This window comes from Parus major, chromosome 5, assembly GCF_001522545.3.
Source record: "Parus major isolate Abel chromosome 5, Parus_major1.1, whole genome shotgun sequence".
NCBI lineage: Eukaryota > Metazoa > Chordata > Aves > Passeriformes > Paridae > Parus > Parus major.
In genome coordinates, this window is record NC_031774.1 from 49,997,063 (window position 1) to 50,022,252 (window position 25,190).

Here is a 25,190-nt window from a genome sequence, read left to right on the forward strand (position 1 = left end):
GAATGGGTTGCCATGGTAACTGAGTGAGGCAGGCAGCGAGGCCGCCGCGGCCCCAGCCGCCTCCGCTCCGCAGCGTGTGGGCGAGCAGGCAGCGGGCGGCCGCCGGGACAGCCGAGGGGACGCCGGGAGCGCAGCGGCAGGATGGAGGACGGCTTCTCCAGCTACAGCAGCCTCTACGACACCTCCTCGCTGCTCCAGTTCTGCAATGGTAAGGGCGGGGGCCACCCCCGGCGGGCAGCGGGGTCCCGGCGCTCCGGCGGAGCGGAGGCGGAGGCCGGCGCGGGGAAGGCAGCGCCGGGAGCGGGCCTGGTCCAGGCTGCCGGCGGCGTCTCCGCCGCCCAGGGCCGCCCGGCTCCGCGGCGAAACTCGGGGAGAGGAGGAAGAGGAGGGAAGAAACTTCACCCCCTTCAGCCTCCCCCGCTATACGGCGGGAAACCTGCCAGCCCTCGGGGCGCCTCTGCGAGCAACTTCTGCTCCTCCTTCATGGGAATATGCAGAGATACGTGTGCCTGTGCGGACGGTCTAGATGTCTGTGTGCATCTTTCCCAAAGGCAGATCTGGTAGCTCAGGCGATCACCCACCGCTGCGTGTCTCCGTTGCGCGTATGCCAACATACACACAACACACACACGTATATATAAATAAACAGATGTATATGTATAAGACATGTATTTATAGCCATGTATAAGGCCGAGCTGCCCGTGACCCCGGAGGCGCAGTGGGACAGGTCTCCTTCAGCCCCCGCTCCCAGAGCCCGCCCGGAGCCTCTCTGCACCAGCGAAGGGCGGTGTTGAGGTGCGAGGTGCTGTGTGGAGTTACGGGAGTCGGCCTGCACTTACTGATTTTTCTTTCTGCTGTTTTTTTGAGGTAGGGGTTATTGGGGTGGTGGCGTCACCTGCGTGGCAGCATGACAGGGGAGCTGCCAGGCTGCAGTGATGGGTCGTAAAAAAGGAAGGAGATGAGGCACTGCGAGAAGCCTTACAGGCAGTATTGGGGATTGGCCTGCATAGTACTTGGGATTATTGAACTAGCTGATATTCCCTTGGGGAAAATAAATCACCTATTCTAAATATTACAGAGAGCACTTCATGGTAAACTATAATCTCAAAATACCTTACTTTGATATGAGTTATTGCTTTTTAGCAGCAAAATTGTGAGCATTCATAACCTCATATTTCATATTTGTGGATCTCTTATTCCTCTACATGTTAGTAGTAGTCTCTTCTTTCTACTGCTGTCTGAACAACTGGAGTCAGGTTCGTATGAAGCTGCTTCATAACAGCAACTGCATCAGACATAGCAGCCTCTCTCCTTGGAAGACGTGAAGATGATAAATTTCCCATTATTTTCCATGTGGTGTGGTGCAAGAAAGGGACAGGTTTGCAGAAAATTCTGATATGTGTGGACCTGGAGATTGTGGGAGCAGTTTTTTTGGGGCAGCAGGAGTTGTGTGTGTGGGCTGAGCATTTGACACTGTATTTTTGGAGCTCTTCTGGAGAGAAAACCATGACTGTGTATGGGGGTTGCACACTAATAGCAGATGCCTGTTTTGCCTAAACTTAATAAATATTTCATTGTAAGTGTTTTTAATAAGGAACCATACAGCAATGTATTTCAAAGTTTATACTCAAATCCATTTATAAGCAAGCTGTCTTCCTACCAAAATCTCAGGGCTTGACTTTTACAGTGATCATGATAGCCTGCCTGTGGGAGCAGAAGGAGTAGCATCACTTTCTGAATACTTTGAAAAAGCAAGAGTATCTTATTCCTGTGGATTGTCCCTCATATTGATTTAGTAACTCTGAGCACCTATTATACTCGATGGAAATAATCCATATGTATTTATACTGTACATAGGTTAAAATCTTGGTTAATCCTTAAGTATTATATTCTAGGACAAATCACTTGCTTAGCTTTGTCTCATTGTAGTTAGTAACCTCAGGGGCTGTTGTAAGTTTGTATTATTCTGCACTTATAAAAGAAAGTGGCTGAATTCAGAAGTCCTTCATTTTATAAGTTAGCCTTTAGTGAGACTATATTAAATGAGATGAGGAATTAAAGATAATCAGGCCTTTGAGTACAGCCTTGAGGTAATCAGGTATTTCACACATAACCCATGAGGAAGAAAATATAAATAGAGAATGCCAGTGAAGGTTTTGAGGTTGGAAAGTGGTCAATGAAATTGCTTTACAGGGAAGTGGAAAGCTCTTGAAAGTATAATGGGCAGTATGAAAAATGATGTGAAATTGGGAGTGGGGCAAACATATAGAAGAAACTAAACAGAGCCATATAGAAGAAATCAAACAAAGCAAGCAAGTGGTAGAGAGAGATAGATGATATGGTTTTAGTGTATGGTAAAGTGAAATACAGAATGGCTGGTAAGCTCTCAAAGTGATCACTGTTGTGTGCTTTAAAGGTTCCTGTTCTGAATAGGATTAATTCTAGTTGTACATGAAAAGACATGATGGAATTTTCTCGTGCTCTCAAACAGAAGAAATGGTAAAGAGACTGCCCATATGTATTGTTTAGAAAGATCAGGATGCAAAGGCTGTGCTCCTAAAAAAGTATCTGTAGGTCACCTGCAGGGGAGCAACCAAGGTCTAGCCTGGGCCAGGGATGGCTGCAGCTTCTCTCACTTCTCAATACCTTCTCCATGTTTGGAGTGGGTGGGAGCCCAAGGGGGTTTGGGAACGGGGGATCAGTAGTGGGCAGGAGACTGATGGAGATGAAGGAGCAAGACCTTGGCTGGTGGAGGACCTGGTCAGGGAGAGAAAAGTTAATACAAGAGCAGATTTGCTAAACTTGCTTCTTTCTTTCTAGAAAGGTCCCTGGGTTCAGGAGAAGAATTTGGGTATTCACTCATGCAGACTTAGTGTGCGTGATTATTTAGTAACGTGTTTTTACAGCTTGTGATGTGTAAAAAATAAGGTAAATGGAGAAGGAAGGGAGAGAAGAAAGAGGTGAAAATATGTTAGTTTTGAGCTGCATGTCTAAAATCTAGGGCAAATATTTAGCACAGCTAGTTCAAAGGCACCTACTTTCTTCAAACTCCATTTTACAGAACAGTAAAGGTACAGTTGGCATTCGAGAAACATTGTGTTAATGAACACTAGTGTCAATCTGAGATAACATCAAAGTAAGAAATACAAACTTCCAATGCAATTTTAGGCAAGTTATTTCATTTTTGATGCCTTAGTTTCTCTAGTTGTAAACTGAGCAGAAAATACTTGCCTGCTTTGGAGGAGTCTATAATGTTTATTGATTTGTTTGGTATCTCCCTCTTCAGTTTCAGAGGACAATCTAAAATGTTTTGTTAGTTGCTCTGCCTGGTCTGTTTATTTTTAAGGAAGACACTAAAATAATTCCTCTTAAAACCCAAGGACAGCCCTCAACTTGTGTCACTTTCCAGGTAATGAAGGACTCTGTTGGTTTATTTTGCATGTTGTAAAGTAAAGCTTAGATAATATTAACTGTGCCTGGTTATAGATACCTTTCTTGGTGTAGAAGTTTCTTTTAGGTGGAAAACCAGTATGTTTATCTACAGTCAATCAGGTTGTTAGTCATGTGTTATTTAAGCTGAAGGTAAAAGTGGAATACTGATAAGGCAAGATAGTGTTGAGGTTTTTAGCATCTGCTTAAAAAGTGATGGAGAGAACTATGCTGGACATGAAACACTACCAAACAAGACACATACTGGAATTAGAGACAGTGCTCATCCCACCTCCAGCTGATTTACTAAGCTGCAGCTGTGATCAGTACTGATTATAGATAGGTTGAGAAAACACATAGGGTGTGGGCAGAATTTTGTGGGTCCTCTGATCACAAATCCCTATCTATTCTCTATTTATTTACACAGCCTTCACCACAGTACTGGCTGTGGGCAGGATTATTAGGTATGTGAAATGTAAAGGCTGAAATCTGGGGTTCCTGCAAAATGCCTCTGTAAACTTAAAGATGGAAGTGAAAATTTATCTGTGATTTCTTTGGAACTTGTAGCATCTTTTAAATGTCCTTCATGTGGCTACTGGAAAAATCAAAGCTGTCAAATGGCCATTCCTGCAACCACAAATGTCTTGTTTGACAGAAGCTTCAACTTTAGAGTGTCTGAGAAAAGCAGTAAAAAAAAGTGTGAAACATTATTTCTTAATGAAATAGATATATGTGGCAAGGGACTCCATAATATTAATTACAGTTCTGTTTAACAGATTACCTGAAGTGTAATTTGTAGTAAAAAAAAATTTAGAGTTAGAGAAAAATTGAAATTGATACAAACTGTGTTTCTTTTTTAAAAAGAGCAGAATAATCACAGAATATGCTGAGTTGGAAGGGACCCACAAGGATCATCGATCACCCAACACTTAGCCCTGCACAGAACCATCCCCAAGAGTCACACCATGTGCCAAAAGCATTGTCCAGACACTTCTTGAGCTCTGTCAGGCTTGGGGCTGTGAGCACTTCCTGGGGAGCCCATCCCAGTGCCCAGCCACCCTCTGTGAGAACCTTTTCCTGATATCCAGCCCACAACTTCTGGCTATGCCCTCTGGTTCTGACACTGGTCACTGCGGTGGCTGCCCATCCTCCTCCTCCTCTCATGAGGAAGTTGTAAAATGTGATGAGGTCTCCTCTCAGTCTCCTGTTCTCCAGGCTGAACAGACTAATAATAAAAAAAACTCTTGAAAAGTAATGGCCCCTTTTGGTTCCCTCCCCCCAAAATCACTAAATCATATTAAGATTTTTGACAGGTAATAGCTTTGGTAAGTCAGTCACTCTTAACTCACAAAAAGTAAATTTTGTGACTCAGTTTTTGTCAGTCTGTTTACAGTTTGAATCTTCTGTTTCTGTAATTCTCCTCCATTCCTGAAAAATTGAATATGTGTACCTCTTCTCTCCAACTCCTGTATCTGCAGGTGTAGCAATGCCTGTCAGTGGGGAAGTGAGCACCACAAACAGGAAATCTGTATGGACAGAATTGTTCTGGTGGTTGTCTCTTCTTTCCCATTTGACACTTACACTTCCTCTCCTTAACCTTCCTAAATGCAGCCAGTTACCCTCTTCCTATAGCTGGAACAAAGTCACACAATATGGAATGGGTTAGGGAAGGAACAATGGTAAGTTGAGCCTTGTAGCTTTCAGGGCACCAGTTCAAATCTGTCAAGAGCTGGAAGAGACTGCAATTTGTTTTACTGTGATCATTTCCTAGCAATAATTCAGAACAAAATTTGATTTAATTCAGTTCTCACTGGGCAGATTCATGCACTGTGTGTAGGAAAAGGTGTTGCAAGCATGTTCAAAAAGATGTTGCAAACATGTTAATAGCATTACTCATGTTGTTTTTCTCAGAAGTCCATAACAACACAGTCAGAAGCTTTCTCATGTTTCATCTCTAGACCTCTTCTCTCCAGAACAGCAGCATGTTTTGAATTCAGGAAGGGAGGCAATACCCCACTTGCAGCTTCTACAAGTTTTCTAGGACAGAAGATTTTATTACCTTAGCCAGCATTGCTTCGACTGCATTTTCTTAGTTTTTCTTTCAGTGACATTTGTTCTGGCTCTTGCAGTCAAACTCTTAAATGAAATGCTGAATTGGACTTTACATTAAGCAGCAGTTTTATGCTTTTTGGAGCTATACAGAGTATTAATTGATTCTAGAATATTTTTCTTCACTACTGGAGTAAAGGGGAGGGAGGGGTGGCATACAGAAATGCTTTTTTTGTTGGTGGTGGTATGTGCAGTAATTGAATGCAGAATAAATCAGTATGCTATGAATTAAAAATAACTTGCTGCAATGGACACTTGCACAATATATATTGTTAGCCTATTAGAGCTCAAACTATTACTACTAATAAGATGCTATATAAGTAAACTGAATTTGTTGCCCTTTAATTAGCTATTTATTTCCAAAACATGAATTATTAACACTTGTTTTAGTCATGAATGGTGTTAATTATAGTTACTGGAATTTAATTTTTTTCCTTCTTTCTTTTTTTAAATAAGCATCTAAAAACAAATGAAAATGTAGACCAGACTAGAGAGAATCCTCTAGTGACAGTCAAACCTCAACAGAGAATCTGTGTCAGTGTTAGCAATATGGAGAGAAACTACAAGTATCAAGTATTTTATCATGAATAAAACAACATACAGAATTGCAAATTAAAGCATTGGGCTCTCAATAGAAAAACATGCTTTATCTGATCTTCAAGGAGTTTTTTTAAAATTTAATAGTGCTTTACAGAGCTGATAAAATATATGTTTTCAGTTCTAATTAAAAATAGCAAATCTGAAATTCTTTTATTGAACCTTAAACCACATACAAATAACTCAAATAAGAATTAAAATTATATTGAAAGTACATTATTAATAAGTGAATATACGTGAGGAGACACTGAGGGAGTGCACCAGTCAATGACATACATTTTAATAGGTTTTATTCGTACTTCCCTCTTCTTTCTCCTTTCCCTAGAAATTTATGATGAAGATTTTAAAGTTGATATGCAGTTCTTTTTTCAAGAGAAGTTTTGTGAAGCTGTAATAAAGAACCTGTCTTTTGATCTTTAAAATCTTGGGGATGATGAGAGAGAATAAGTAGGAAGGTTGCATGAAACAGTGTAATGACTACATTTTTTGTTGGTTCTTGCTCTTTGCAAATGACACTAATTGGGCAACCATAAGGAATTGTGAAAGCTTAGAGGGAGTGCAAAGGAGCTGTGGATGATGCTCTTCTTCCATGAAACACAATTTAAAATGTTCGTCCATTACATAATTAAAAATGTGGAAGTAGCTCCCTGAGGTTTTTTAGGGAGATGGGGTGGGGATAATGATATGTTAACATGATTTCACTAAATTAATTCTTTGGAAAGTAATTAAGTGAGATTGTCCACACTCCATTACTTCCAAAGGGTAAAATCTGACATGGCCCATCATATTCTCTTCTTGCATTGAAATGACTGATTATTGAATAAATATAACATATTCATTTGAAAACTAGCATTGGACATCTCTAGCACTGTTTATAGGTATGGTGGAATGTAGAAACTAATCACCTTTTTGGATTTAAAATTTGAAATAAACACTTCATTGTGATAAAAACAATTTGTATTTCTTAGCAGCATAGACTCTGTATTTATTGGAAACTTATGTCAAGGTTCCTGCAAATGGGAATGAAGAAATGTTTTCTGGTTTTAAATATAACTTCTATAAGTGTGTTGCAAGCTGTATATGAAACATTCCCACTGGCTTTTAGTCATCTGAGAATTGAGTGTGAACTGGAGCCTAAGCTAAGCTTTGAATTGTGAGGTTCCTAAGATGTGGACTAGATGGACACATTTCAGTATGTAAATAGAGAAACAATCTTTGTTTCAAGCTAGTAAAGGCAACTATATCCAAACTTTGTAATGAACCTTGTTTTCAAGGTTTTACATTTTATGAAACCTAGATCTTTCTTTTTCTTACAACTGTATTGAAAAATATAGCATTCTGAAACAGCCTTTGACATTTTCCAGGGCAACTCCTCCACTCAAGTGGGGCTGACTGGGCACTGGTGTCTGAAATTTCCTTGAGGCTGTTAAAGGTTTATGAACCCTGAATTCAACAGCATTAGGAGCAGCACTTACTTAGATTTGTTTTTTTTTTTCCTTTGGTGAAAAAGAAATCCCTCTGAAACCTGAGAAAGATCCTGACAGACAATTTTATATTTGTTTTATGCTTACTAAAACCAATTACCATTTTGTTGCTTCCTTTTCCCCTTCCCTGTGTAGCATTTCACAAGCTGTTTTACCCAGACCTGTCACTGCCTAGAAAGCATCCTTCCATCTCCCACATGGAGAAGCTGCTTTAAAGAGCTTGCAGGATGTGGCAGGGGGTCCTTGTGCTGCCCCTGAGACAGGTATGTCAGGGTTCAATGTTACCATTATGTATTATGTACAGTGTTTATTATGTCAATGTTACCCCATTGTCCCACTGCTCAGTGCCCCATGAGCGGCACGGAGCCCGAGGGTGGCTTCTGGGAGGTGACCGAGGTCTGTGGCTGCATGGGTGGTCCAGCAAGGCTGGCTGGGCCACAGGGGGCAACGAGGTCTTTATCTAAACTGATAAAAACCTCACAGGCATTAGCATATTCTGAGGCTCAGGCTTTATTCAAACCAGTGTCTGCATTGCTGCCTTTTTGCTTTACATCTTCCAAATATAGGCCAATATTATAGGGCAGTGACAGACAGGGCTATGCTTAAACAGTCTTAAAAATCAGGCCATTGCTTTTAGGTTACTAACTGTGAACCTAAATAATGAATTTTGATTTAAATTTTAAAGTTGAATTTAAGGAGTTCCTGTCCATGTATAATATGAGACAGTGTTATAGAGCACAAGTACAATACCTCAGTGTAACAGAGTAAATAATTACTGATGTGATTTGGGGTAAGAAGCAAAATCCAGACAATATGCAGGCGATTGAAATTTAATTGTGGACTTCAGTAGGACTGTAGTTTGAAACTCTGGAAATGATCATGGCAAGTCCAGTTGAATCTAAAAAACTGGGGGTTAGAAATTTTGGCTCTCGTAGCAAAATATCTATCTATTATAATTTAGTGAACTCTGTATAATGCCATGCAGAGAAAGAGGCGTGAGGGTAGGTTCTTCCTTTTCCTCCCTTTTATGCTAGACAGTGTGGGAAGTCCTTGTAGCTGTATTTCAGTTTGGAAATAAGTGATTTCCTCTGTGTTCAGAAGCTTTAATGAACAAATGAGAGGTTCTTTGGGACCAAATATTTTATACATACAATTTTTAAGTTAAGCTTTTATATATTTTGCAAGGCTTGAAGCCTCTCTCTGCTGAGAAGTGAGAAAAGATCCATTTTTAAAATTTGGGGGTTGGGTGTGTGGTCCAGCAGAGGTGTAGGCTGGGGTCAGCTACTGGTGGCATACAGATAAGCCTTTTCTTGACTGGTGTACTGCAGGATCTCGCAGCTGAAGTACTGAGCATTAAAAGAGGTATATAAAAGATACACTACCTCTGTGATGCTACACTTCAGCACTATGTCCACATTAGCAGGAGCTGTGGGGCAAGAGGAAGAAATCTGTAAAGCAAAATAGTTTGTGCTGAGGGCTGGGGTATCCATTGTCTCTGCATTTACTGTGGGCTAGCTCTAACTTAATGCTGTGCACCAAACACACTCCAGCCCTGGAGCACTCCTGCTGTGCTACTGGACTGCTCTCCCAAGACTTGGCCTCTCTACGAACCAAAGAGGGGTGATGGGTGATGAGCACTGCATAAGCATCCTTTGGGTCCAAACTGAAATATCTATAGGGAGCTGTGGCAGCTAGAGCCAGGTCAACTGTATTGTTGTGGTCTTTGAGAGATGTTTTCTCCCACTCTCTAGTCTTCAACCATCGGTCATTCTGATTTTGGTCAGTACCACAATGGAGAAGTTGCTTCCTTTATATTCTGTTCTGGTTTTCTTGAGAAGAGATTCTTAATATGGTGAACAAGGGACCACAGAACCTGTGATGGGCTTGAGCACTTTACATCTGAAGATTTTTTTAACAGTTGCTCTGTCAGAAAGATCATTATGAGTGTTGATCATGTTCAGAACAAAAAAGTTTAAAACTCTGGACGTCTTTTGAGCAAGGTTTAATAGATCAGACAGAACTAAAATTAAGGATTTACATTTACAACAGTTCTGCTTTACTAAAAGATCTAAACCCTACAATCTAAAGATTTTTAAGGCAGAGAGAGGGGAAGGAATATGGAGGTAGCTGTCTAGCTGTCCTTTTTATTATTTAAGAGCTTGGTGTTTCCATCTCTGTTTATAAAGCTGAATAAACAGGATACAAATAGTGAGGGCTTTGGTTATGCGGTTCCCACCCCCAATTGTTATTGATTATTGGATGGTGGGTTTTGCATAGATTGTTTTTGCTGCATTGGATGACCTGTGGTTTGAATGACTTAGCATAAGCATGTTATCTGTGTAAGCCTGAAAAGAAATTGTTCTGACTATCACACCAGTAGTATTTCAGAACAAATTTATAGTTGAATTACATTGTTAGTTATTTAAATGGTGTTTCAGCTTTCTTTTATGATCTGGAGGCTTTGTTTCGGTTTTAGGAGAGACTTATATATATATATATCTGAGTTGTGGGATTAAATGTTCAGCTATGAAATTGAAAAATGGTTGCTGTTGTGTTAAGTGAATGTTTTATAACTAAAATTCATGGAAGTTAGAAAGTACATTTGTTGGTATGGTCTCCCAAGAGCAATATATTTGTATCTACTCACTCATTTTTTATGGAACACAGGGTTTTAGGCATTAAGGTGAAACTTTATGGCAGTGAACAGAATAGTGTGGTTTGTTCCAGCATTGCCTCACATGTAAATTAATTGAGAGTCTGTTTTGTAGCTGTCAGTCCTTGATAAGATACTGTTGTTGGGATTGTAGCTTCTTCTGTGAACAAATACTCCTGGGCGATTGATCTGCTTATTTCTAAACTTTGTTTAAATAGGGGGAGTCTATAGCAGGCCAACCTACCACTTCCCACCCTCCCACAGGGCCAAGATGAATCAAAAGAAGTCTTTCTCCTTTCATCTGCCCTTTTAAAATAAAATGTATCTTGTTTCTGGTGCATACTGATGTAATACAATCATTTTTCTAACTTTGAAGATGAGTAACACTATGTGATAATGTTTCAACTGTGTCAATGAAATGAAAGGATACAAAGTAACATAGATGGGGCGGCAAAGGGATGTTAAAGATGACAGGCTCGGTCCTTCAGATGTTATGTGATAAGAGGGTGTATAGTGTTCCTGAGGAGTAAAGGTTAATAAACCAGAGAGCTGTGGGAGCTGGAAGATAGTAGTGTAAAATTGAGAAGAAAGAGGTTAAGTGGATTCTGGTCTTGAGGGCAAACCTGATGTCCCTGCCCCACTGCCTGTTTCCATTTTCAACTGGGGCTGATAAACCATGCCACACTGTACAGCTGCTCAGGAGGAAGGTCTTGTTTCCCCTTCCCTCACTTGCTATCTGTAGTGTCACCTACTTGATGGACTAAATTGTCAGGAGTTAGTTTAACATGCTAAACTAACAGAAAAAAAAAAATAATTAAAAACAGGCTCTATCTGTGTGTGGTATTTTGATTTTGCTTTTGCTGGGTTAGTTTTCTGCCAAATTAGAGAATTAAATCAGCTTCCAGAGGCAGCAGAAGATAAATTGTAGAAGTGGGTGCTGCAGGATTCTGGAATGGCCATTGTGTCCTGTGGAACTGGACCCTTGCTTTTGTCATTGCAGCTGCTTGTGGCACCATGTGTTGCACAGCATCAGTAAATTAATCCAAGTTAGAAGTGTTGCCCATCTGTTATGTATTGTAGCAGGTAGAAGTGATCTCCTTTTTTCTGTCTTGTGCCAGGCATAGTGGTGGTACGCAAACTTTTAAACAATGTATAAGGCAGTACAAGGGAGAGATATGCAGCTGCTGAAGACTAATAAAGAGGAAAACTCTTTTTGACTACTACTGATATGATTGAAAATTGAATTAAGGTTCATAGAGGTGGAAAATCACCTATGCATCATTAATTTAATTTCCAGTCCACCTACCCATTCTAAGAGGAGTGAACTAACATAAATTTTTTACCATTGAGATTCCTGTCTTTCTTTGGTGAATATTTAGTTTTTGTGGTTGCTTTCCATGTGCATCTATGTGTGTTTTGTTGTTTTTTTCCCTCCCTAGAAACTATGAATCTCAATGTTTTTTGTAATCTTTTTTATGTGCTTTTCAGAATATGACATCACAGTCAATTAAAAAAAATCATAGTTAGCCCCAGGAACACAGGTGTACTGTGTTTTTTTAAACTGAAACTTTAATTAGTAATTGAATATCACCTACCTTTTTTCTTGCACTTTGGAAATTCACAACTTTGCATTTCTTAGATTTTTCCCTTATAATTTTGAGATAGAAGTAAAATTTCTATCAAAAGAACAATGATCTCTTCTTTGTTATATTACTTCAGCTGGGAACATACAGGGGCATGTTCATCAGATTGTTCCATAACTTTTCAGGAAAAGGCATACCCTAAAATCAGAATTGATCAGTAACAAATGTCATCAGTGTGATGCTACTGCTCTGTTCTCAGAACCAAGTCTGGACATTCTTTTGATTACAGCAGACTCATTGCAAGGAGAAGAGGAAGATCCACAAGATCTCTGTGCATTGAGGAATTTCAAGACAAATACTCTTGCAGAAGCTAGTAATCATCTTCAGTGGTCCCATATAGGTAGGCCTTTAGAAACTTTGCACTTGAGAGAGAGCAATTGTGTCCTGATTGTTCACTTTTCATTGTTTTCATGAAGATTAACTAAGCCTAAAGCAGCTCCAATGATTCCTGCAAGGCTCTGTAGGATTTTGTGAAGCCCAGAAACCATTTGGTTGATGCTGGGTTATTAACCTTGGTACTTGTGACTCAGAAGGTTATGAGAGATTTGTGTGCATATTGTTCCAGGAGGGGGTAACTTCAGGGCTTTTCCTCCTTTCTAGTTTTTATATTTGAGTTTTTAATTTTAAAAAAATGTTTAGCCTCAGGGAGCCTTCTAAACCTAAGCCTTTTACTGCCTCCTGAATTTGGCAGTTGCTTCTCTTGGTTTAAGTCTCTAGGCATGTGTGATGTGAAGCTTTGAAGTAGCTGTTGCCTGGCTGAAGCCTCTCTGGAGGCAAGGAGAAGGATAATAAAGTTTTGTCATTTTCTTTCTTTCCATCATGCAGATATTTTAACAGAAGTGAAACAGCTAATTTTTAGTAAAGACCCTAAAATTACAGAATTGCTAAGACTGTCTCTTTTGTGGTTTGGTTTTAATTTAGAACAATTGCTAAAATCAGTGTGTGGAAAGCCACATGCATTTTGTCTGTGTTTTTATATCTGGTATTAGGAACTGGTTAATCCATTTAAGAAGTGGAACAAGAGATTCAAGAAGGAGATGTTGCAGCCCAGTTTTCTTACATGTTGCCCAATGGACCACTGACAAATATCAGAAAAGGCAAAGAAAGATATTTGGGCAGGGGCAAAAGCACCAGCAGAAGTTTTTCTTTCTTTGTAATTCTGGTTCTACATAGTATCTACTAATCCCATGCTCAGTGAGCAAACAATTGCCAAGTCATTGGCAGTCTGTATCCCAAACAGCAAGTACCTTACCTTCACCTTTCTGAGCAAAGCTCTATCTCAGCACTGCTTGTGTACTTCCCCCAAGAACAAAATTGATACTAGCCACCTTTTCCTGGCTATTCCTAACTTTTTCCAGCCTGGCTCCCTTAAAATAAGTGTCTTGTTGTACAGAATCAGAAGTAGGACAATACATCAGGGAGGAAAATAAAGCTATTTCAAACATCTTGATTACGACATGGTGAAAGTCTGTTTGGGTGTTTCCAGCTGTTTCTGGCATAGAGCACTTCTGGCACTACACTGGTTTGTATTAACTAGGTTTACTAGATTTAGTAGTGGCTAAAATACATAAAGTAATTTTAAAGCAATTAGTATCATGCAGCCATTGCTCAGTTTACCAAGCTGTGTTCTATGCTGCAAAGACTGTTCACTGTGGAAGCTTTATCTTTACTGTAAATATATTAGTAAGGTTTTTTGTAGAAACTTGATTTATCTTAAGAAGTGTAAATTATCTGGCTTTACATGCCGTTTATTGGAGTACCTTTTGTTCTGCTGCATATATAGGTAGACCTATATAAAAATTTAAAGTCACTTTGTGCTGCAAACAGCAATTCTGTTACTCTGCTGACAAGTCAGGAACTTGCACAGTTGTGAAATCTTTCCTCTTTTTTTCCAGTTATGACTGGGAAAAATTGAGTTGTTGCTCTTACGAGTCCATGTTACCTGTCCTTTAGCAAGCTGTGGTTGAACACTGCATACTGAATGTCAGTTATCATATTGTGCAATCTGTATGAGCAGAATTCCCACTTCAACAGCTGTGGGAGCAGGAATGGGAAGCAGTCAAAAAAGCTCAGTCCCTCAAGGCTCTTCCCAAGGTGATTGGTGCAGAGTGCAGCGAGGTCCAGGGAATTCTTCTGACCTTTTGGAGGCACAAACCTTGGGAAACAAATGAGTGTTGTTGAAGTGCTGACATCTTTCAGATTATAAAAGTAGCAGCTTAAAAAAAAAAGCTTTTGACACTTTTGACAGGATTGCACATGATAATTAGATAGTAAAAAGGTGGTGTGGGTTGGCAGTGCATTAGATATGAATGATATGCAGGTTCGTATCCATTTTTCTTTAAGCAATGTTGCACTGAAGATGAAGCCTTCTGAACAGTTGTGTAAAGCAGAGGTTTTAAAGTGAAAATTGTATCAGTTTGGGGAGCTGGTGAAAGCTACTGGCACTCTCATTTCTTTTTCTGAATAACTCCTTTGCCTCAGTAAGAAGTTCTTAATACAGCATATTATGGGTATAATCTTAGAACTGTGTGCATTGGCTTACCCGGTGTCTTAGTTATTCACTTTCAAGTCAACTTTCAGGAATAATAAGCTTTTTCTTGCATTGTATGTTCTGAACATTACCCTTACTGCCTTTATGACCTGTTGAGGATACAGGAAAACAGCTAAAGGAGAGGGTGATTTTTGTAATTTGCATTGAGAAGGAGAAGGAAGAATAGGAGGAGAGAGTGAAGATGAAGCAGGGCCTTGACCCACCTATAGTGTATGAATGTTATGATTAGTCCACAGGATAATGAATTATGGGAAGATACACATAAGGCAGAAGACTATGCATGTCATTTAGTGTTCCTGTGGGATCTGGGGATCTTCAGTTTAATTTGGCTGGGTATTGTCAGCTACCCAAATGTAGTGGTGGCAGCAGAATTGGGTTCAGGCAGCGGCAACTGCCCCTCTCCTGTTGCCATGTTTCTGGCTGTTTGCATTGGATTTTGTCCATGTCCTGTGTGCTGTGCTATCTGGGAGCCTGACTCCATACTTTCCACCTGCACACTGGATCCCAGCTCTTTCCCCCAACAAACAGAGACCCACTCCCACCTGCTGAAGCTCCCTGAGCTTCCAGCCTGGCAGTGCTGCCATCTCTCCAGTCCCTGCTGGTGTCAGTCACACGCCCTGTGCCCTGGGACCACGACTCCTTAGTGCAGCTCGGATGTGAAGGTATCCCTGTGTGTACTGACTTGATGGGACAATCTCTTCCATGAAGGTGGGAGCAGCAACAGCTGCCTGTATTGCAAGGACTTGTCTGTGGGTAGTCAAGAGACAGTTGTTATGAGGGCCTGGTCTGTGCTGGCAATTTTTAGATATTATTTTCTTTGCAAATTTTTAGTACCATTTTTGATTTCCTGAGAGAAGGTCAGGCTGAGTTCTGGAGGACTCAGCACTGTTGGGGGGACCCTTTTCCCACTGCACGGTTGTTCTGTTCTGTTTGCTAGGCTCCAAGTCCTTCAGAAATCAGATGGGAGCTGCCAAAATAGCAGATGTTTCTGCTGAGTGTGCTGTAATTTCTCACAGCACTGATGTTGATCAGGCTTTGTGTACAGGTCTCAGCAGCAGAACTGAATGTCCTCCAGCTTTTGCCATGCCTGTGTGGTCTTTAGCCCTACAGAACACCCCTGACTGAGGGCTGCAGGGGTAGGGCTGTGTAGATTTTACTGGTGATGGAGACAGGGGCACCTTCCATTTGATCAGGTTTCTCAAAGTCCTGTCCTTGACCTTGAACATTTATGAAAATGGGGTATCTGGAGCTTCTCTGGGCACTCTGTTCTAGTGCCTCACTAGTCACTGAGCAGGTTGAAGAGAAGAACACTCCCAAACCTGCACCATGAGAGGGTAGTCTCTTGCAGAATTTGTGAGGAAATGCTTTGAAAATTCTTGAGGTTTGCCTTTTTTTCTGCTATAAGCACTTGTCCATGAAACAAAATGGGTATTTTTTAATCATCTGGTACAGATCTATGGATGATAATGCACTCTCACTGCCTTTGGTTGTTTTGTGGATGATAGGGCAAACAGGGAGAAAGCTCTAGCACCTCTGAAAAAATTTAAAAAGTTATTAAGCTTTTCTTTTTAAGCTCTGGGAAGTAAGGCTGAATAATGAAGCTTAAAACAAAACTGTTTTATTCATGTGTTATGAGATTTTTTAATTACTTAATCATTCCCTATAATTTTTGTAGAAATTAGGCCTCATTCATTTCAGATGACAGACTTTTCTGGAATCAGATAAATCCAATTATCGTATTTCATGTAATTTTGAAATGCAGTAAATATGAAACCAGTGAATTTGATGTCCAGTTCAAAAGCCTCTTTTTCATGCAAGGGGAGCTAGTATGGTATTAAACTACTTTGCAATACAGTAGGAAAAAATATTTTTCTTTTAATGATTAGGGAAGCAGAGACTATTGCACTCTGTGAATAACTGTTCAAAATGTAGTTTTCAATTAACTATTTGGGATTGGGTTTATTCTCATGAGATTGTTTTGAGGAGCAAGTTGTTTGTTTCTTTGGTTTGGGTTTTCTTTTGGTTATTTGTTTGTTTTTTTTCTTGATAGTGAGCCTACGAAGCTCTCTTGTTTCCACCTAAAAGAAAGAAAAGAACAGGTGTGGATAGATTTGCTTGACTGTGTGACCCCTTTGGTTTAGTGGCACTCACAGCTACAGCAGTTGCTTGTTGGCTTAAGTGTAACAGGATTCCTGATCAACTGGATCATTTTTCCTTTCTTTTCAACTTTTGGCTTTGTGAATACTGAATGCTTGCTTTTGGTGAAGAATCAGCTTGGGGGTCAGGAGTTGGGTCCTGGCTCAGGGAAGCTGTAGCTCTAGACTTCTCTGCCATGGAAAGAGCCTGGCTTCTGGGGGATTTCCTAAATGGTCATGTTAAATATTCAAAATGTGACCATCTGATCTGTGTATCTTACCATCAGCTTGTGTATTAAGTTTGTGGCTTTTATGTAACCAAATACTTTTGTGATAAAGCTGTGCTGTACTAGGCTTTAATCTTGACTGTCTCTGCAGGAAGGATATTTTGAAAAAGGCATCTCCTGTTTGCCATGGCTGACTTAAAAAATTGATGTGCTGTGAGCAGATATTGTTTTCTGAACTATCTCTTGAGTTCGGAGAAATGTTTTCCAACCAATTTCAACTTTTTTCCCATATCTTGTAAATCTAGTGATTTTCAAGTTCAATGTGGTGCTCACTTTACTGTCCATGGAAATCACTGTTTTGTGCTGTGTTGAGGAAGTTTACTGCACCTGACTGATGTTTTGGGCAAATCTTATCACTGCAATAATCTTTATATACTTGTAAACCCCTAATCTATGTGCAGGACCGCTTTAAAAAATGTTCCTTCTTGAATTGTTAGTAAAGATTGTATTGTTAAACAGTGCCTTTAAAATACTAAGTTCATTTTGTTCAAGTGGCTGTACTTGACCTAACTTGTGTCTGTACACTTGCATGCAGAAGTGTGACTTACGTGAGTTCCACCCACATCCAGAGCTAAGAAAACATAAAAGAGCTCTTGCCCTAAAGCTGAATGGCTGTGTTAGCCTTAAAGGTTTGTCTTTGCTGATAGGCTCCACCTTATCATGAAGGTTGAAGCTCAGATTCTCAGTAATCACAGGGCTACGAGAGCCTTATCAGCCAGGCTTTCTGCAGGGTTTGTTCACACTAGTCCTTCAGCACAGTGCTATTAGGAGATGGCTTTTGGAAAAGGATTTGCTCTGCACAGCCTTCACCCATCTAATCTCTCGGGTGAAAACTCATACAGGAGAAGTACTGACTGCCGCCAGAAGGAAATCAGTCCCACAAAGTCCTTGAAGGAGAGGAACAGTCATGAGCCAGGCTCTGCTTGGACCTTGGCCCTGGGGCTTGTTCCCAGCCAAGGGTGGACCAGACATCTGCTGACTCTGTCGCTTTTACTGAGGGCTCTCCGTAGCCCTGGGGACAGACAATACTGCATTCATTTATCAAAGTGTATTTGTAAACTATTTTCACCCAACATGAAAAATATGAAATAGTTTATGTCTGTCTCCTCCTCCATGAAAGCTTAAGTTTCTTTTAAAAATAGGCAGTATGCAAGTCATAGCATTGCCAGGTACTACGGAGGATGGAGCAAGCATTGGAATACAACTCGCTCGTTCTCCCAGGGCAGCAGAACCACGCTTGCACAGTGTGCTGGGAATGGCAGCACAGCTGGGTGGAATTTGTGACAATGCTGTGCACCCTATTGTGGTGAAATAAGAATATGATCTCATGCTAGGGAACCCAATTAAAAATAAAAAGAATGAAAATTGTCTTTGATTAGAGGAGTCACATTTTTAACCAAAAAATTTTTCAGATCGTGTGTGCTTCTCTGTTTCCTGAAATAAACCTGAATTAGTTTTTTATTTAAGGACAGCAAATAAAGGGATTTTTTCTTCCTTCTAAAGAGCCTTAAAGCTGTCCTCTTCCTGGTTAATACCAGGATATCAAACACTGGATCAAATGTGGTGTCTCTGGCTGGGTTTGAGTCCTTGGCAAGGGCAGTTTGTTCTTTCTGCATTGATGTCAGCAAAGATTTTATTGCTGGAGAGTGGGAATATGTAATGGGACAATTTTACAGTAAGAATGTATATTACTAATAATTATATAATTATATTGTATTCTATTTGTCAGAATTAAATGAAGGGAAGACTTAATCCTAACTGAAGATGAAGATGGATAGTGTGGGAAAAATTCCAGCCTGTTATGGGCATCCTGGATGCTTTTTTACCTCTGCCATCCAAACAAGGCTATCACTAGTTAATTCAAGTACTTCTCACATGCACTGGTTTAACTGCCCATTCTAGAGAAAAAAAATCTATATTCCTGTGAGAGACAGTACTGAACAAGACAGGTTTTAAAAGAAGAGTTTTCTAAATTTGAAATAATTTTTCCTTTAAATATTTAGATTGTGATTTGTCTTTGTGACAACCTATAATGAAGCCTGAGACTGCATTAATTTCAGAAATTAAAATATTCACGAGGTACAGAGTTCTAAAGAAAAGTCAGACCACTGCTGAAAGTAAAGCCATTAGCTGAGAGCAAGTACCCAGAGTTTGTGAAAATGATAAATCTGCTCTAGACATCAATGGCCCCTTCTGCAGGTGCAGGAGGAATGTTTTATTCTCTTTGTATTGTGTTCCTTAGTTTGAGTCTACAGAAAACAATTAATAAAGCTGATAAGCCTTTTAGAAATGTAAATGTAGAAGGTTTGGGAGTGGTATTTATTTTACAAATAAATGCTATTGATCAAAGGCTGAGAATTTCCCATTCTTATTTCTCAGAGGATATACTTATTAAATAAGGCAAAAAATAAACAATTTCAAATTGATAATTATGGATTACTTACTATTGATTTAGTCTCAGTTTAGTAAATTTGTAATTAAATGGAAAAGTGTTTAATTGCTTATGTATTTCTGAAGTTTAATAGTATTTTCAATTTATTTTAAAAAAGATATATATATGTATATGTATATATGATTATATAGAATTTTCATTAAACTATAAACTACAAAAAAATAAGTAAAAAGTTAGTGGTCCAAGTAAATTTGAGGATCAGTTTCCATTTTAATATTGAATATGTAAACTAGGAAAATGACAAAATGTATGCTCACCTAAGTAATTTCTCAAGTGTTTGAATGGTCCTGTCTCTAATGTAACACTCAGGCTGCATTTAACTGCTGATGAGCTACTGATACATCTTAGGATTTCTTGATAGTGTGAATCAACTTTTCTTTTGTAAAATAACTTAAATATGCAACAAACTACAAAAAAAATAAAATTACCTTGTAATGCATTACCACAAGACAATAGTGGTAACTTTTAAAAGGTGTTTTAAATCAGTTTTCTTGCCTTTTGAATCTGCTGGCTGCAAGTGAAAGTAAATCTTTCTGCTTTTATGCATATGGCATAGTTGAAGAATCAAATGGAGACATCCAGTTTTTTATGGGAGTGAAAAGATATTAAACTGAACACTATAAAGTTTCTAGGAGAACGTTTTTTGTGAACTCATGTGTGGTGTTTATTTGCATGTTGTTTAGAGTATATTTAGGAGGAGCAAATCTCTTCTGAATTGGTTCTTTTTGTCTAGTAGTGCTAAACAAAAGCTGAAGGCTTTTTAGCTTACATCATGTGATGAATTTGCATTCTTTCCTTCTAGTTCTTGTTGATGACTTGGACATTGAGCCATAGCAGTGACATGGAGATGGAGAGTCATTGGAGATGTTCTCCCATGATCCACAAGCTATTCTTCTTCTCTTGTTTTAAGGGTGTGATACAGGTACAATCTCAGCACATCACTGAGAATATAAGATGGTAAAACACATCCCAGGTATTCTGCCCTGATACCTTAATTACCCTACTTGTTCCTTTATTAGCAAGTTCTTAGGCTGCATCTTCAGCTTCTTAACTCCAGGCAGGTGCTGCAGAGTCACTTCCTTTTCAAACTACTATCCTTGCATTAATATTGTGCTGTGGAATATTATCTTTACTCTTCTGGTTTCTGTTTGCAATGCTGGGATTTGGGGTTTTTTTCCAATGGTATGGGCTGATCCCAGCAGAATGTGAAGGAATCATAACTGGCTAAAACATTTTCTATTGACTGCTGTGTTCAACAAAGCCAGCACAGTAGCCCTGAACTGTTAAAGCACTTATGTTGATAGACCTCTTCTGGGTAAAATTCCTCTAATTTATTGATATGTCAAAAATTTCTTCCATCTTCTTAAGCACTATTGGGGAAGATAATTTTTAACTGGTTGATTTCCAAGTAGAAGCTCATTTACCATCTGCTTGGGAAAAAATAGTAAGCTGCTGGCTATAGCTTGACAGCTACAGGCAGGTCAAGGGCACTGCTTATAATTTTGCTGCAGTGATTCCTAACTAATTAGCCATGAGGAACTTTCTGAGAATATCCTGTTAAGATCATTTTCTTCTCTCCCATTTTGTTAATGAATGCAGTGCTCCCAGCTGTGAGGCTCTGAGTGATGATTGCTATTATGGATTTATCCTTTCAAATTCTGCCTCTGATTTTTGGAAATTATATTTTCTGTCTTTAAGTTTCTAGTGGTAAAGCTGTAAAAGGACAAGTTATCCCTTAGCGAATGTTGGGAAATACAGTAATAAGATTTAATAAATGCTGGGTTGCAATAGCTAGCTATATTAGAGGAGGGAAAATACTGTTTATCTGTTCATAACCATCTGTAGTCCATATTAGTTGACTAAAAATATTTGTATCATTATTTTTTAATAGAATGGTTTAGAAGTGATCTGTTCTCACAAGACGATGCTTTACTTTACTGCTACTGTGGTTGCCAGTACATTCAGAGTAGGGCATTGGGTAGGTGTGTGGGATAAAGTTTTCTTCCCATTTCCTCCTACATATACATACCTTGTGAGGACATGGAAAAACTAATCTGGGCTGTTCAGATTACTTAATGTAAGATGTACCTGATTGTACCCAACTAGGGCATCTCCTTGCATTGCTAATCTCTCTGAAGAACATGCATTAGAATACAGAGCTGAAAAGTTGTCCTACCTGTTCAAAAATGGTATGTGTGTATACATACATAAGCTTATACATAGGCATAGCATTGTTTCTGTAGTTGTTGAGTTTAAATATTAGATATGATTTCTTGTTCCTCATAATCAAAACTTTCCATCTCAAAATGTATATATGATGCTTGCACTTTTATCCCATTATACATACATTTATAGCAAAATGCAGTTGGAGGTTTAGGCATGCAGCTGGCAACAAGTTTTGACTTCCAAAACTTCATGTAAAGCAACAATGTTTACGGTTTTACCTCTAGCTAAAAGATTCTGCCTGTTTTTTTTTCTCCTAACCACACAAAATAACAAGATTAAATAGGATAACATTATTTGGGGCTTTAAATCCACTTGCTTCTCACAGTGGAAAGCTCTAATCTGGCAGACCAGTCCAGTATGTACCAGACTTCATGATAAGCTGTTACCCATATGTGCTGTCATTGTCCCCAGGAGACAAAGCTGGAGGGCTGCTGCTGGGTTTCAGGTATGGTACAGTGTTTTGCATTAGAAAAGTGAGCAGAGGAAAGATACTTAGTCTGTAAAATATTGTCAACACTAATCTTTTAAACAAAGGAGCTTGGCGTGGTGTTGTCAAAGGAAGCTAAACCCGCTGTTTTATTTTCCCATTGTTCCCTTGCACAGAGACTCTGGTCTCAGAATGACCGCTGACATTCTGCCACAGAAATTGATACAAGGAGAATACTTGGTACTTTCCAATCTTGCTTCAAAGCCTGGCAACAGTGTTGTGGTTTCATTCCCCTGCTTCTGTGCTACAGTGAATCGCTTGTGTTCATTCTGAGAGAAGTTGGATGATTCTCTGTCTTCCAAGGTGTTTTTTTCTCTCTTGCTGTCAGTTCTGAAAAACTTGTCTGCCTGACTTCTGTGGCCCAGACTCAAAGATGCATGAAATGAACCAAAAAGGGAGGGCAGAATTTGGAAGGTGTAGGAGATGCCAGCCACAGAGGGATGTTTTTCTGTTCTCTGAGAGTTTCAAGCTAAACATATGTTATCAAAAGAGGTGAAGCAGAGATGTTATTTGAAATTTAAGGGTAGTGTTACTCCCAGGATGCTTGAAGGAAGTAGTTGAAGTATCTCAGTTACTTGCATGAAATCCCAGTGATGATGTGGGCAGAAGAAGAGGAACTTGCCAAATGAGTGACGTGTGCCACATCTTACAGCTTGGCAAAAAGTGCAAAAACCATGGGCCTTTATGGGTGGGTGGAAAGATGTTTCTGGAAATGTAGGATCTTCAGTGTTCTTAATTACTTGCTAGTATACTGGGTCAAATTCAGGCTATGGATGTCCTAATCTCCAGTATTGTGGGGTTTTTTGTTTGCCTATTTTTTCATAAATACTGCTTTTAACTTTCCTTTGATGGTGAGGCTTTCTCAGCAGCTGCTGTGTTCTGGCATAGAGTTAGCTGCATGCTGAGGGTGGAGAATTCCTTTCTGTCCATGTGCAGTTTCATGAAGCTGGAGTAGCAGCCCTGAAGTTCATAGCTGTTTCCAAGGAATGTAGATACTTGTACCAACTGATTTCAGAAGAAGTGCAGAATGTGATACACTTAATGAAATCTCTTAGTGATGGAAAATATTCCTATCAGTTGAGGTCAATTCAGGCTTGCTGACACAATGCATGTCTTTATGCTAGAAGAAGAGCTTCTCTGTGTGTGGGTAGTGCTGCCTTTCCAGTGCCATCCCTTGCCATGTTTTCCTTCATGTGGATTATCTTTAGTTTTTGTCAAAAACCACTGCTGGAACTTGCTGTCCTCAGAAGGCTTGCATTTTCTTTCCTGATGTCCTGCAGAGTGCCTAAACACAAGGACAACTCTGCAGAGACTGAGATGCTACTTTTAAAATGTATTATGAAAAGAGTGTCTAGCGACCACAGTTGAAATCAGTTTTGGAAGTACTTCATGTACAGTTTTATCCTGTTAATTGGTGCTCCAAAGAGACCATGTAGATTGAATAAACTCAGATTTGTTTGCCAGTTTTTTGAGAATCAGTACCTAATATATCCACTGCATGGTCAACTGCTGTGGTCTGAGCTGGACAAGATAGCCTCAAAATTAATGTCTGTCAAAGGTGGAATATGTTTAATACAGTTGTTTTTCTTGGGGGGACAATGGCAAGTCTTATTTTAATTATTTCATACACATTAACATACAGTTAAGATTTAGGTTTTTTAGAAGGTAAAAATCTATAGAAAATATTATGCATCTAATAGACTTCTTTCTAACTAATGGTGTAAGTATGTAATTCAGCTTTAGCCTACATACGATGAAATAGTATTGAAATCACGCTTGTAAACAGCATACATGTCCTGTTGTTGGCTTTGCTTCAGCTGTTTCTTCACATTTGGCTAAGCTCAAGTAATAAATTGCTGTAAAACTGGAATACACTCTGGAAGCAGATAAATCATCTGACTCAGTATTGTCTTTTAGTTTGCCATGAGAAATCTTTCCAATCTATGAGATCATGGATTAGCTGGTTGGACAATTTAGAGAGGCATATAGTACATTCCCCTTTTTTGCTGCCTTTGAAACTTGTAGAATCTCAACAAGGCAAAAATGAAAAACTCTTTTCCAAGTTTTACCACAAATACATATTGCAATGAAAAATCAGGCATCTGAATTGATACCTCCTTGTTTTATCTAATTTTGGACATTGTAGGTGGCATTTATCTCATCAGCTGTAGATTAACTCCCAGCCCATTGCAGGTGGGCAGGAAATCTTTTAGGCCCCTTCCAATCAAAACCATTCTATGATTTACATATTTGCGACAATGATTTAGACTTGCCTTAAAATGGGTGAAAAGAAATTAACATTGTAGAAAGTGACTCACTTCAGGTTTCTAAAAACATGTTGCATAAATTTCACTGTAAAGTCATTTTTCTTCCCATTGATGAATAAAGGTAGTGATTGATTCTTCTGTCCTAATGATGCGACCCATGTAGATGCTGTGATGTCTGTTGTGTCCATCCATGGGCAAGGAGTGGTAGTGACTGATAAGGAGATCTAACACTTGGGGGCAATTTGTCTGGATTTGCAGTCTCCTGCATATGCCTTTCCAAATTTCATTACAAATGTGTGCTAAAATATTCCTTCTAAATATCCTTTGCTGTGAGGATGAGTGGTACACTGCAGAGGTAGGTCACAAATTAAGCTAACAATACCACTCTTGCTTGTGTGGCCAAAATAGGTGACATCTGCGGTGATATTTCTGTTGTATTGTTAATTTATAGCATTGGTTTTTTTCCTCTTGTGATACCATACCATTTTGCTTCTTTGGCTGTGTTGAAGATGCAATTTTATTGCTCAACATACTGGGATGTAATGATCTCAATGGCAAAAACATTCCATCCTCAACTTGCATAACAAACAGGTTATGCTTATTTTATAATTGAACTTTGGATTCTTCACAAAGTGTAGTTTTATTGTATTCTGTGCCTCTTTTCTTGCTTGTACATGCATGCAAAGAGGAGGTAAAGTGTAGTGGTACTAGATTGTAAGCAATCTTGTCTCCAGCTGCAATCTTACTGAAAGCTGTCAAAATTTTATTGTTTTTCTGCATTCTTGGAAGGGAACTGCACCCAGTGAGGTAACCACCATAAAAACCAAGCAAGCTGTAGGTTACAGCAAGAATGAGGATTATGTTATCAGA

The 25,190-nt window shown here is 39.3% G+C and overlaps 1 protein-coding gene across 8 annotated transcripts in view; it reads left to right on the top strand.

The window, feature by feature from the left end:
• Positions 1 to 25,190, top strand: part of EML1 (EMAP like 1) — a 122,376-nt gene that overhangs the window by 42,257 nt on the left and 54,929 nt on the right. For 2 of the 8 annotated variants that reach the window (XM_015630305.3, XM_015630306.3), the window contains exon 1: positions 36 to 208. The exons of 1 other annotated variant lie outside the window; for it this stretch is intronic. In XM_015630305.3, the coding sequence (XP_015485791.1) occupies positions 142 to 208 (67 nt within the window). In that variant the 5' untranslated portion in view covers positions 36 to 141. Of the gene's footprint in view, positions 1 to 35; positions 209 to 25,190 lie in introns of those variants that run through there. 5 more of the 8 variants (XM_015630308.3, XM_015630309.3, XM_015630310.3 and 2 more) reach the window with 3 other exon arrangements.